The sequence below is a fragment of the Passer montanus genome, unplaced genomic scaffold, assembly GCF_014805655.1.
Source record: "Passer montanus isolate IOZ18808 unplaced genomic scaffold, ASM1480565v1 scaffold4, whole genome shotgun sequence".
Classification (NCBI taxonomy): domain Eukaryota; kingdom Metazoa; phylum Chordata; class Aves; order Passeriformes; family Passeridae; genus Passer; species Passer montanus.
This window is the reverse complement of record NW_024368818.1, coordinates 4,869,868-4,884,350: the sequence shown is the minus strand read 5'-3', so window position 1 is coordinate 4,884,350 and position 14,483 is coordinate 4,869,868. Positions and strand designations below refer to the sequence as shown.

The window sequence follows — 14,483 nt, the reverse complement described above, 5'->3', positions numbered from 1 at the left end:
AAAATAGGAATCAATCATAACAGAGACATGAGTTCAGCATAACCTTACTGCTGTCTCACACAGACCTACCTGCAAACATACAAATGTAATTAATACAATGTCAGTATAAATGTAAGGATCAAAAATATATTTTCCTATTTAACTGTACAAAGAATATATCTCAGGTACCTTCAACAGGGTTGAAGGCAGGAAAATAGAACTGAAGGGGGAAAAAAAAAGACATTTTCCCTCTGCAATGATATGCTAAAACATGCTCCTTTTTAAGTGATTTTGCTCCATGGTTCTCTTTTCTCCTGCTCTCCTATCTAACCATGCACACCTCCAATCCTGCTGCAGCCACAGGGCTACAGTGCTGGAAGCCAGCACTCACCAAACACCTCTGCTCTCAGCGCTGCTCTCCTTCAGATGTTTTTCAGACTCTCAATCAAATGTACTTTTCTGAAATATGGGAGCAAACAAATAAGTTGGTGCAGAGGCCAGTGGCTAATACACCAAAAAAGAAGCCTGAGCAGCAGAGCAGATTTGAATGCTGCAGGAGGGAACACTGCATTTTTCCTCAAAAATCCCGTCTTTGATTCTGTTGTGTAGTATCTTGTGATACAACCATTATGAAAGTGGATTAGTGTTTATTTTGACTTCACAGTAAAATATATAGACATCATAGACATAAATACACATTATCAAGATCATAGGAATTTCTGCCATATTTCTAAACAAAGAACTATTTACCCTGAAATTAGTTTTTAGATAAACATACAGCCTATATACATTAGTTATCAGAGTTAACATCTAATTGAGGAGGACAAAAAAAAAACCCCAAAGACTCCCTTATTTAATTTAATTAATTACCAACAATTGGCTGAGGCACATTAGATCTAAAACAATATAGTATTTTACGCACAATATCCATTTTAATGTTCTACTTGGAAACTTAAGGGAAAGTGAAAGTAAGGTACTTTGAAGACTTTGACAGGGTGGTCGGATCTTGGGTGATGAAGAACAGCTGAGGATGAAAAATCCACAGTATGGAGGACATTTTCAGCAATCAATGTTTATCTTTGCTTTTTTGTTCAGTTCCTTAACAGGAACAGTATTTTCCTTTACTCACAACCCCACTTTAAGAAATGAGTAAATGATGACGAAGCAGCTTTGGCTAGAAATGGCTGATTTTGTTTCATTTTCTAAAATTCAGAAGAGATTAATCGAATGACCTTAAATGATCATGTTTTTTTCTTTGGATTTATCTTCACTTTAGCTTCCATCTACCACTGGGCATGGTCATGTGCATACTCAGAGTTCTCTACTGTGTTTGGGGGATTTGAGCAACAATGACATATCTGTACTAAAAAGCCACTAAATGCAGAGATAGAGAGAAAACAATTTCTTAGTTAACACATTAGAAATTGGAGAGAATTGAATTCAGTTCCCAGCTGGTTCCCCACACAACACTTCAATCCCTACTTCCCGTATAAAGCTTCTCCATTTATACAAGCTTCAATCTTATTCTTTGACTTGGAATCCTAGATTTTAGATCTGACACTGATGCGTGACTCACATCAGTCTGATTAGCTATTGTGTATGAAATTCAGGTCAGAATGAAGACACTGAAGTATAGGCATCTGAACTCCTGCCAAAGGCAAAAAACTCAAGACCCAAAAATAAGAAGACTGACTCAGCTCATTCTGAAGCGCTCATCTCCTGCCTGGTCCCTCTTGGCCCTCCCAACACCACTGACTGCACCAGCACTGACCTCAACTAAGGACAAAAGAGAACTCAATTTTTTAGCCACCACAGCCTTGCACTGTGTCCTGTCCTCAGATTCCCTAACAGCCATGACCACACTGATGCTGTGACAGAAAACCACAAGCCTGCAAACACACCACAACTTTGCACCGTGTTCCCACAGAAAGCTTAACCAACTCCAACAACTTCTCCAAGGGAACTTACAACACACTAATCCTCACTGATAGATAGGAGTCTGCCATGGAAATACTGCCTCTGGTACCCTGGTACTGTAGAACACAGGAAAATTTCTTTTACCACAGCTGAATGAACGAAGATTCTACAACACATCAAATCTGGACTGAGCAGATATAGAAGGATCAAGATCTTTATTTAGCAAGCATCAATTGTTATCAGACAAGGTAACCTGAAGGTTTATCTTCTACCTGGAAGAGGAATAAAATAATCTTCCCCAGGAAAAAAATGAACATAAGCACAGTTCAGATTCAATGTATTGCAACACCTTCATTTCCTGAAGGACTCTTGCAGTCCTTTCAAAAACTAATACAGATTTTCATGTATGTTCTGCCACAGCACATCAGCGGTGGTATTTCCATGGAGCCCTAACACAGTATTAGTTGTCTAATCTGGAATATGTGCCTAAGTATGCACAACTGTCTACAACACAAATTTTACAAGAAAGGTCTCTTGAAAATGCTCCTGCACTGCAATGAAAATTCTGTGTAAATCAGCAGAAATTCTAGCACTTCTAAAATCACAGGTATGGGAAGGATAAAATAATTTATCCTTCCCATACCTGTGATCTTAAAAGTGCCAGAATTTCTAATGCAAATCATCAAGTTTATATTATTTATATTAGATATTGTGAAGTATTTTACATCACATTACTAGACACTGTGAAGTATTTTTACATCACAGTAAGAACAGTAACATGGAACACTTTTTCACTAAACTATCATTGCATCAGTTATGATGATTTACATTAATATCTCACAAACTACATAGAAGAACTTGGTTTTTCAATGGTTTGCCACACATCCCTGTGGTAACAGTTTTAACACAAGATTACATGGCATGTAGCCATGAATCCAAAATCCCCAATGGTGCATTTAGTATGCATTGAACTAACTGGTAGAAAAAAATGCTATCATATTAGTTTTGCACTGGCACAAATGCTGTGCCACACCACCACATCTCATTTACTCTTTGTCACTGTTTATGAAGAGGTGGCTGCTTCCTTTCATAAAACAACTAACATCAATAGAACAAGGCACATGTTTACAGAGTAACTTGGTGTTAGAAGCACTGCCTCTAAAAGCAAGCACATTTTTTTTGGACGGTGTCTTTATTCCTTTATAGAACTTTTTGTTTTGTCAATATGCAGAACAAAAAGTCTGTCAGGAGACTCTGCATTTGTTATCAGCTCATTCTCCTTACATGGCAGTACAGTAAATATTTTTCTTCATTATCATCCTCACAGTAAATAACTTTGAAGGTGTGATTTAATTAACAGGCATGCAAATATTTCACAACTTCTCCTTATTTTAAAGAAAACAAATAATAGAGAAACCCATGCACTAGGAAATAAATGACCAGGGGTAGTGAACTAAGGTCTACCAGGCAGGGTTCAAGATCACTTAGGCTGGTTGACAGCTGATATATTTGCAGTATAGTTCTTCCGTTTTCTTATCTGGTAAAGTGTTCCATAATAAATCATAATTTATTGCATCTTTTGCAACCTTGTCAAAGGCCACACCTAAGATTTTTGCTTCAGCAATAAATTCCACCCAACTGTGTACAGGAATTTACTTGACAATCTGCACATAGCTAAAATATTTTGGTATTTTTTAATGCTAGCACCAACAATTCTTCTGGTTTACACAATACCACATTTACTTTCTACTAATTCCACTATGTTTAAAAACTAACAGGAGATTTCAAAGTAATTCCCCAGTGACAACTACCCATGAGCAAAAAACCCTAAGGCCAATGTCTCCTATTCTCAGTTCATAAGTGTTTCTCATCCCTCCTTTTGCTTGCCTTTTTCCCTTGTGGGAGTGTTTATCTCTGAACAGGGACAGATCAACCTCAGCGGTATTTCTTGATGTACACAACTAAACTGCTCATGAGGCTGGCCATATGTTTCTACATATTGTCTGTAAAAAGTACAGCAGAAACAAAACTTTAGAACAGCCCTAAGTCTTCCATATTACCATAAACAGCTTCCAATTGGAAAACTCCAATTGGAAAATATTTATGAAGATGAATGGTTACTGCCAGGGTGCTTCAGATTTTGCTGAGAGGTTTGGGTTTTTTTATTTATTAGCAATTAATCAAAAATAGGTAAGAGAATAACCAAACCATTACAGCTTGAAGTTCAGCATTGTAAGACTCATCATATGTATGCAGGATCACATGTTAAAATTGCATCTAGGTATGCAGTAAGTGAAGGGCTTTCCAGGGTAAGTGGTGTCATACCTTTCTCCTTTCTAAAGGCACTGTTCAGGGTGAAAGAGAATTATTTTATTATATAAACAGAAAGCTTCCAAAGTAACTGCTGCTTTGCTATTAAGTTCACTACCTTAACCTACTCTGAATATACCATGACAGACATTTGAGATAGGTCTGTTTATTTTCCTAATATGAAATGCTTTGAAACACAATGAATAAAACCATTGCCTTTAAAATACTTCAAGTGCCATATTTCTCTGCTATCAAATTCTGTGCCTGTTTGCAGTCACATAAAAATGTAAAATCCCAAGCAAGAGAAATCAAGAGAATTGCTTACCACTGTGTTTATGCTACTGGCCAAAGAATCTCTACCAATGACAGTTAAAAAAATATTTAGGAACATTAGATTCAAGTGTCAACATTTTTCTGTCAAGCATCTGTGATGCTACTGCTGCAAGCCTGACCTCAATCTCAAATGCTAAATATGCATTAGAGCAAAAGTTTTTTTCCTTGTCATTATTTATTCGCTTCTGTTTAATGCTATTTCCTACTCATATTAGCAAAGCAACTGAAATTAACTTGGCTGCATTACAAATAAATATCACCACATACCACTTCATTAAAAATCTGCATGTGTACTATTATACTTGGAGTAACCAATTAACATGGATGAATGGATAGAACTGAAACACACTATTGCTCTAACTTTGTCTTGGGACACAACTGTCTAAAAAACACACTTTCAAAACTAAAAGTTTCTGTACTCACTGTCCTTCAGGCTGGAAAACTCAAAATAAGTTTCTTTTTAGGTTTTTAACTTAATGACTTAATGAACGAAGTCTAACACCCATATACTAAAAAAAACAGTATTCTAAATATCTCCATGACTCTCAAGGTCATAAAGTTCTTCTAAGGATTTATATTCAGCTTTGTGTATTATTAGAAGCTGTGTGTCAGCAGTGAATTCATGTATCCTTATCACCTACAGATTTTTGGCAGATACTGGAAAACTTCTTTTATTACCGATAATTCTGTCTAATAATAATTGTCCTAGTCTTTGACCACTTGCAGCTCTTGTAAACTGTTTTCTACCCTAGGATTTCGACAGGTTTCAATCAAAGTGGATTCTGGTCTCCTTCTTCCTCCCTGTCTCTCAAACCCTTCCATGGGTCTTGAATTCCCTTCCCGGGGACAACAACCTATGCACTTTTTATTTGTGTGTTGTTCCTATCTTCTCCTCAGAAAGTACACTTTTCAAAGTACTTCTTGAAAAGACACTTGTGATTTTGATTTTTTCTTAACTAGGTTATGTAAAAATCAAAGGAGACTTAAAATCAACAATGTAGAACTGAACTCTGGGCTCTATTATTCTCGTTCAATTCACTCCCTTCACTGTCTCCTCTAAGAAAAAAGGTCACAGAATTACTTGCTGGTGAAGTGGATAGAAGATAACAAGAACAGGAATGGTATGAACACCATTATAATACACTCATTCTATTTTTTGTGGCATGTAAGCAATTGAGGAACTACATACTGATCAGTAATGTAAATTATGCAGAGATGTCATCAGCAAGTCATCAGATTTCCAAATCATCAGCCTCACTTCACTTGTGTAAAGGGTAGCAGTGTCTGTGAGCATCCATATGGGCAACATTTAAAAATTGGCTTCTGCTGATTTATGTAATATAAAGGATCTCATCCCAGTGATTTGCAAATGACATCTCTAAGAGGACCAGCAAGATTCTTTTCCTTCACAAATACAGTGACAAGAAAACAACTTACGTTCAACTTGATCAAACATTACTGAGAACAAGAAATCTCTTGGTGTCATGTAATATTCTCCTTCATATTCCAACGATGCAAAATGCTTGAAGCGGTGCTTTCGAAGAGATAGTCTTTCATCCACGTCTGCATGAATGACATCTTCCTTCTGAAAAAGAAAAGAAGTCCACAACATTTATAGACCAAAGATGTAATCAGAAAAAACCTTATCCCCAATCTTGATCAACACCAGTATTTTGTGGGTAGCCACAACAAAAAGCTACCAGCAATAAAAGCTTTTATGGTATAGCCTTAAATAATGACATGTTTATATGATAGTTGAAGTATTTTTTGGCTTCACTGAGAGCATGCTTTAACAAGACAGGTGAGCCAAATTAATGGCTGGATGTCACCAAAGGCTGATCCTGCTTCCCATTGCCCTGCTCTCAGCCATGTCTTCCTGCACCTCCTTGTTTGCCAGCTCTGCTGCTTGGGCTCTTGCTGAGCCAAATTCAGCTTGCTAAAACTCAACAAAGACCTAAACCCACCAAACAGTAAATAGTATTTCTCCAGGTTAGTGGCTGGCTCAGCAAAGGCTGAAATGTTCTGTGTATCCATGCAAATGAGCCATTCGTGAAGTGAATTTCTGAACTGTGAAGCAAATCCTAATGGGAGAATAATGATGTTCCAGTTTAAATATGGGCCTGTCTTTCAGAGAAGTAAAAAAAATGGGAAAAGCAATGAAAACACCAACAAAAGAGTCAGAGATCATACCACCAAACCCAAAGATTCAATTAGTCAAGCAAACAAAAAATCTGCAACTTCACTCTCTTTTCATTAATATTGAGAGACTCAGGATGAAAACCATACGAGTTGACAATACTCTGATGAGTACCACCAGCACTTACTGGCAGCAAAAGAGGACACAGACCCAGTGAAACAGAGATATTTACACTTTATTTCAAAGATAGTAAGTGACAACAGGAAAACGAGAAACTCGAAGATTCAGAACACACACTGTGTGTATTTGAACATTAATCATGGAACAATTACCATCACATATTATATTATACATTATTGTATTTCTAAATAGAAGGCTTCAACTTGGCATTTAATCCCATGCCTTGCAGCTCTGTGTTAGCATTAAGGACTTGTTAAAGTATTTCACTGAATGACAGGCTACAAGCACCTGTTACAGTCAGTCTTAGTTTTCCCTTGCAGCATGTTTGTTTGCCTCAAACCTCAGGTTTCAATGAAGGGTGGGATGGAACCAACAACAACAAAAAAATTACTCATAATTTAGATTTAAAATGGTCATATTCTGATATGTAAGGGAAATATTGGCTAACTCTAAGTATCTGAAGACAAGACCTGCTTTGGTTTAGACAGAACTGTTTTAAGCTTCTTACAGTACAGAGCTCCATCATGGGCTAGAACCCAAGTGCACTGCTGCTGTTCAGACCTGCATGTTCTGGAAAATACTGCTTAAAAACAACCCAAATGTAGCAAAAAATGTAGCTTTATTCTTTTTAAAACTTTAGGGGACAAGCGACTCCATAACTGCTTAGTTAACAAGTCTCAACAAATGCCGCAAATCTCAAATGAATATTTCATGGTCCATGGGTATTAACATGCTGCATTCTTACTAAAATCACATCCTTCTCACAGTAACAAAAGCCATTTTTCCCCAATGGCAAATTTAAAAAAAAAAAGCAAAACGGTTTCACAGTTGTCCTTTAACCAAAATGATAGAATGAAAAGCAATTTTTCTGCATAAATACAGAAATAAAAAAGTTGAGACAAGAAGTAAAAAGCAAATTCTACATGTTCAAACCAACTGGATTTTCAAGTTTCTTAAGTCTTGCAGCATTTATCTGAATTCTCACTAAAGTTAAATTTGTTACTGATAACAGAACACTGAACTTCAGCAGTCAACAATTTTAACTGAAATACACAGGTACCAGTTTTAGTCACCGCCATCTAAGCAAGGTATTAAACTGTTAAGAGATTGTCCAAAGGAGGGCAGGAGAAGGGCCTTGAGGAAAAGTCGTATGTGGAGTGGCTTATGTCACTTGGCGTGTTCAGCCTGGAGGAGACTGAGGGGAGACCTCACTGCAGTCTGCAGCTGCCTGGTGGGGGGAAGAGGAGGTGCAGGCACTGATCTCTTCTCTGTGGTGAGCAGTGACAGACCCGAGGGAATGGCCTGAAGTGTGTCAGAGGAGGCTCAGGTTGAGTATTAGGAGAAGGTTCTTCACCCGGAGGGTGTTTGGGCACTGGAACAGACACTCCAGGGAAGTGGTCACAGCACAGCCTGGCAGAGCTCAAGGAGCATTTGGACAGTGTGCTCTGGCACATGGTGTGACATGGGTGTCCTGTGAAGGGCCAGGAGTTGGACTTGATGATCCCCTTCAAGCTCAGCATGTTCTGTGATTCTGTGTTCACATGTTCACATATTAACTCTGGTGTGATTATGGACTCATCACACCCCTTTTTTTTTGTGAAACTGGCATCCCTGATTTGCAAAACATCCATGGCTAACTTCTTATGAACATCAGCTTCAAAACTAGCACAAATGAGGATGAGACAGGATGAAATAAATCAGCTGTGTCATCTCCTACTTTTTTCCCTAAGCTTTTGCAAAATTCTTGACATCCTGTCACTCTTAAAGAAATTCATCATCTGCAAAGAACACCCTTCAGGACACGAGCATGGGCTCAGCTAGATCAGCTACCACCTCATTTAAAAGCTGTATCCCTCTCTCTCGTTCACTATTATTTTCTTCACCAATACATACCTCTCCAAGTCTTCAATAAGCAGGGATGCCAGACCTACCAAAGACAGCTGGTAAGGTAGGAAGAAGTAGGAAGCTCCTTTTTTGGAAAAAAAACAAACCCCAAACCCAACTTATAAGCATAACTCCCATTTGTTCTTAGAAGAAATAAATGTTTGAATAACTATTCTAATCATTATTCCAAGTGCTTAACCAAAGATTAAATAAAAATTATGTTTTGAAGAAAAAGCTGATTCAATCACTTAAAATTAAGATTGATCTTCTTTTAAAGTACCAATCTAATGAATGCAGAGGGGAGAGAGCTCTCTCTTCACAATCCAGTATCCTTCCCACTTCAATTAAATCCTGACTAATTTCTAAGTAGTTTTTCCTGAGTCATCCAATGAGTCCTTCAGATAAAAAAGATTTGACACTCCTGACATTTTAAAAAATCCTGTGAAAGCTCATTTTGCTCATAAAAATGCATGTATTGGGCAAAAAGCAGTTTTACTCTTTTATTCCACAAAATGAGTTTCAAGTAAAGACAGGTATACTGTAAGTATACTGTAATAGTAATACTATTTATTTATTACATAAATAATTATGTATTTCAGGCTGAACCTCAGATATTAAGGTATCTGTAATTTAAAACCTAAGCAGTTTCCAACAGTGCAAGCTCAAGGCAAACTGAATACAAAAAATTAAATTCTGAGGCACAATGGGTGAGAAGAATCTATTACTACTACCACAAGATTATTGTAAGCATAATTTAAAATAACTCTGGGATTGACTTGAGTTTATTTTTGCCTCTAACAGTGCCACACAGGAGAAATCCAACCACAAAGAGCTACATGGCTTTAACGGTAGGGCTTGGGCTGAAATTCCACTCTCAGCTTGTTCTTCTGTGTGTGGGTCCAGCTGGGGCTTCAAACACTGGGTGTTCCCATGTGCTCCACAGCACTCCCTCAACCAAGAGAACTGAGAATGAAATTTCAGCTTTAACTTGGAATTTAGTTGCCTTTGTGGTTTTATGTCAAGCCTCCGGTGCTAATTTCAGAATGTGCATGGTAAAGCTATGATAGCTGATGGTAAATTAGAATTGAATGATATGGAAAGGGCTCTGAAGGATGCTGTGCAGGTGACATGGCAATGGATCAGGAGCTGACCAGCCACTGGCATCCACAAGCATTTCCAAAGACTGTGGTTTCCCTCCTGGCTTCCTGCATAGAGAAATGCCTAAAGGCAACAATATTACTTCAAAGAATTAATTTTCATGTTGATATAATTATTCTGTTTATCCGTCAGTCTCCTAAATTTAAGATGCTATTAAAGAATTCATGGTGGTCACAGTGTTCAATCTTTGGCTTGTGGCCTTGTTTTGCTTTCCTTTTCCTTTTTTTTTATTAAATTAAATAAAAATGAAGGGTTACATAAGTAAAACTTTGATAACCCTTACCTGTGTTTTTAGTGACAGTGCTGATCACAGTGATGTGATTTTTGGTAACACTAATTCTGTATCTATTAAAACTCTAAGTAATTTTTAAGTACAAACTCAAACATATGCTGCTGATTATTAGAGAGAAATTATTTTAAAATATCATATGCACTTATCTCTCCCTTCCATTAAAAATGATGTCTTCCCCTTTCATTACTTTTACTTCTTGTCCCTTTGCACAACATTTGGTGTTTTAATGTACCTGTACTGTTCAAGTTTTCTGTCTTAATCTTTTCTGCTTATAAAATACAATGCATTTACCAGTTGATTTTTTCCAACATAATTTTTTCTTTCTTTACTCCTTTCCATACAATCTACTTACTATGTCTCTTTGTATCCTTTCACTGCCTTTCTTTCTTCTATTATCTACATACCTTCCTTTCTTTTTCCTTTGGAAAAAATCAAGATTTTCTTTTTCCCCCCTCATCTGAAAACAGGATCAATATTTTTTTCTTCTCCTAATCTGAAAGAATTAACTTGTTACATTCATTTTACCAGCTACAATAATAACTAAACCAATATGTGCATGTAATTAAAATCGAGTTGGTGCCAGCCAGATCTCTGTGAGCCTCAGGTTTGGAGCTATTAATTCACACTAGATTTGCAGAAGGATTTAGCAACTCTGTATCAAATTTCTGTACGACTGATGAAAATATTGCAGTTAACTAGTGTCATTATGTATTTCAATTTCAACCCAATTCATTCCGCAATGATCAAAATAACAAAAAATGTAACTCGACCTCCAACTCTGCTGCACGTGTTAACGTGCATGCTGAATGCAGGGGAATAATGCTCAGAGCTGAATGCTTCCAAGTTTCATATGATGCAATAATTGATAGAGAAAAAAAAAGTTTTGACAGGAAATCAATTTGACAGGAAGCTCAAAATCATAATATTTAAGACAGCTTGTATAAGTATGTGCAAAAGTAGTTGGTACTTTTACAATAAAGAAAGTGAGCCATGTCTTAAAGAAATGCACCAGTTACCAAAACCAACACCAAGTTAAAGAAATAAGATCAGAACCAAAATGTTCTGATGACGTGAATTGATCTGTATTACTTTTTTAAACATTGTTTTCTGAGCTTGCAAATCAAACTTAGCCTGGACACAAAGTTGGGGTGGGGGGGGAAGCACAGAACTCATACAGAGAACATATTTCTCTGGATATCAATTCCAAGTACTTGAGTGACTGAAACTGAACAAGCAACTACATTTCTAAAAGCTCTAACAGTCTTGAAATCCCTAAATATGAAAAGGGCAAGAGATTAAAAATACCTTCTAGGAGCTACTTCTGAGACAGAGAACAGACTGCTAAAGTAAAGACAAGAGAAGAATGAGAATGCAAAAGTCTCATGTCTGGCTGCTCTTAATGGCTGGATATGAACACTTGAAGATTAGAAGAAGCCCTTTCTGTGCACTAACAGGTGCCACTCCCCTCCTTTCTTTCAAATAGCTGCTCAGTCAGTTCTGCTGTGCTGGTACTAATTAGTGACGGTTATGTTTGAAGCAGCAGCTGAGGAGTTTATTTGCATTTAAACCCCTGCTATTTCTGGTTTTAATTTTTCTCTCCCTCCCCTTGCATTTCACTGAGTTCAACTAAATTGTGCACACAGAGCAGATCTACTGTTACGAGCACCCATACCAAATGGAGAATTAACTCAAACATGAGGATAATACAGAAAACAGTCTCAGTTTATAAGGGATTTAATTTCAGCATTTAATTCTAGAATTTCTACCTTACTAGAGCTCATTTTAAAACATAATCTTAAAACAAAGTAGGAAATTAGCACATTTCCCCTAACAGAATATAAGAAAGGCAGATAAGGTACCCAAGCTCTAACAAGCCAGGGAACCAGTTAATTAATTTAACAAACCATACATTTTCACCTCTACTTGCAAGTTATCACACCAGCCTACTTACATATTCCCCTACTGAGGCTGACACACCACTCAAACACACTGGTGCAGAAGTACTAAATACATACAGAGTGGCAGGGGGACCACATTGATGCCTCAAAGACAACACACCCAGGAAACGTGTCCATACAACTTTCTGGGAGAGCTCATTACATTGTGTTTGACAGTCAATAGACTTGGGTGAAAAATGTGTCACATCCACTTCTCACTGATCTTTCTCAGTCAATCACTTCACATTAAAGAGCAGTTAAAATGTGAACACAAATACATTTATCTTTAAAAGTAAGAGGAGCTAGATATTTTTGAAAGATACTATGTATGGTGCGTAAACAATACACAGTGCTTAATTATGCCTTTAAAATAATAGAATAAATAATAGAATAAAATAATAGAATCATAGAACAGATTGAGTGGGAAGGGACCTTAGAATCATCTGGTTCCAACCCCCAGCCATGGGCAGAAACACCTCCCACTAGACCAGGTTGCTCTAAACCTCATCCGGCCCAGCCATGAACACCTCCAGGGAAGGAGCAGCCACGACTTCTCAGGACAACCTGTGCCACTGCTTCACCACTCTCATAGTAAAGAATTTCCTCCTAATATCTAATCTAAACCTGACCTCTTTCATCTTAAAACCATCACCCCTGGTCACATGCCCTTGTAAAAAGTCCCTCTCCAGCTGCTTCATAGGAGAGGTGCTTCAGCGCTTCAATCGTCTTTGCACCCCTCCCCTGGAGTCACTCCAGGAGGCCATGTCCTTCCTACACTGGAGGCCCCAGAGCTGGATGCAACTCTCCACATGAGGTCTTACAAGAGAGTGAAGCAGCAGAAATCCTTGACCTGCTGATCAAGCTTGTTTTGAAATGCCATAATATCTTTATTTTATCTCCTCCGTCTCAATTCAAATGATGTATGGAGTGTCTCTCTGCACACCTTCTCAGAAGGAGCTGGGAAAGCCTCTAAGCCATCTGATTTTGCTTACCCTGAGCTTGCAGATCTTTGGGATTTTCAAGCTGATAGGACTTTACCTCTTAAGTGTACTTTTGCTGCAGAAGGAAACCATATGCCCTTTCAAATAACTGCTTGCTTTGATTGGGTAATGCAGATAGAGGCTCTACTTCATCTGTTCTGAACTACATTAAGAGATAATCCATTTATTACATGAGATTCAGTTTTAAATGCACACCCTTGAGAATGGGACTATATATGCCTGAGTTTGAGAAGTGCAACTTCAAACTGTTGGAAGTTTTGCAGCACAACTCATGCCAGCTGCATGGTGCCATATATTTACCTGATGATTTATAGCTTTAAAAAGTTTTAATGTCATAATGCTTGGTCCTGCAACAACAGGAAAAAAGGTTAACTGCTGTAATAGTAGGTGGTTGAATGCTAGACAGCTTTTGTTCTGAACAAGACAAATTCTGGACTCAGTGCTCATAGGGAAAAATGTAAAGGAGTAAATATTTAATACTGGATGTGGTGACCTAAGCAGAAGAACCTAAGGGAAGGCATGTTTAAAACCTAAACTGGGAGAAGATGACAATAAGAGGAGGCAACATTCCAACAGGTAAACAAAGCAGTACAGACTCAAGTTTAAAGAGATGAAACTCTGAGGATAAGGGAACTAATTTGATGCAGCAGACAGCAGAGTTACATAGTAAAAAGCAAAGTGGTTACATTTTCAAGTGTTTCTTTTTTCTTTTTTTTTAATTTAACTAATGTATTGCAATGGCATGTAATGGTTGTGAATATTTAAATATATCCATGTTCATGTATGAATAAGAGGGACTAGAAACAAGATAGCTATTCTAGTCTCTGTAATGGCTGAGCAAGAAGTGGTAAATACAATGGAGTGGGAACTAAGATAGTAGCAAGTTTAGTGACAATTGGAGGAAAAAAAAGAACAGAAACACACCAGAATTTGTCTCACAAGCTTTTTAAAACAACTTCAAAGTGCCTCTGTCAATGCTTACATACACTTTCAAGAGTTCTGTATAACCTGGGTTTGAAACAATGTGCCAAAAGTATTCCCTCAAAGTCATTCCACCAGCATGGTATTTCACACACAAAGCATGTGCTTCAATGGAAACACAATGAAAGAAACTGCCTCTCTCTCATCAGAGAACACTGTCACTTGCGTGTTTTTGAAACACATTTCAGAATATCCATCTTGTTTAAGCGCTATTCTTAACATGTTTGCACATCCAAAATGTTTTAAACAGTGGCTGATGGCACAGTGCCTCCAAAAAGAGTAGATGTAGAAGAGCTTTGGATTGCTGTATCACTCCCTGAAACACGTTGTGTGCCAATATAATTACGCAAATCCCATTAATTTTTAACCTGGGT

General features: G+C 37.5%; 1 protein-coding gene across 1 annotated transcript in view; it reads right to left on the bottom strand.

Moving 5' to 3' along the window:
* The window catches only part of MICU2 (mitochondrial calcium uptake 2), a 135,440-nt gene that overhangs the window by 57,300 nt on the left and 63,657 nt on the right, over positions 1-14,483 (bottom strand). Inside the window, exon 3 of the mRNA XM_039718699.1 lies at positions 5,977-6,124. Coding sequence (XP_039574633.1) covers positions 5,977-6,124 — 148 coding nt within the window. The remainder of the gene's footprint in view (positions 1-5,976; positions 6,125-14,483) is intronic.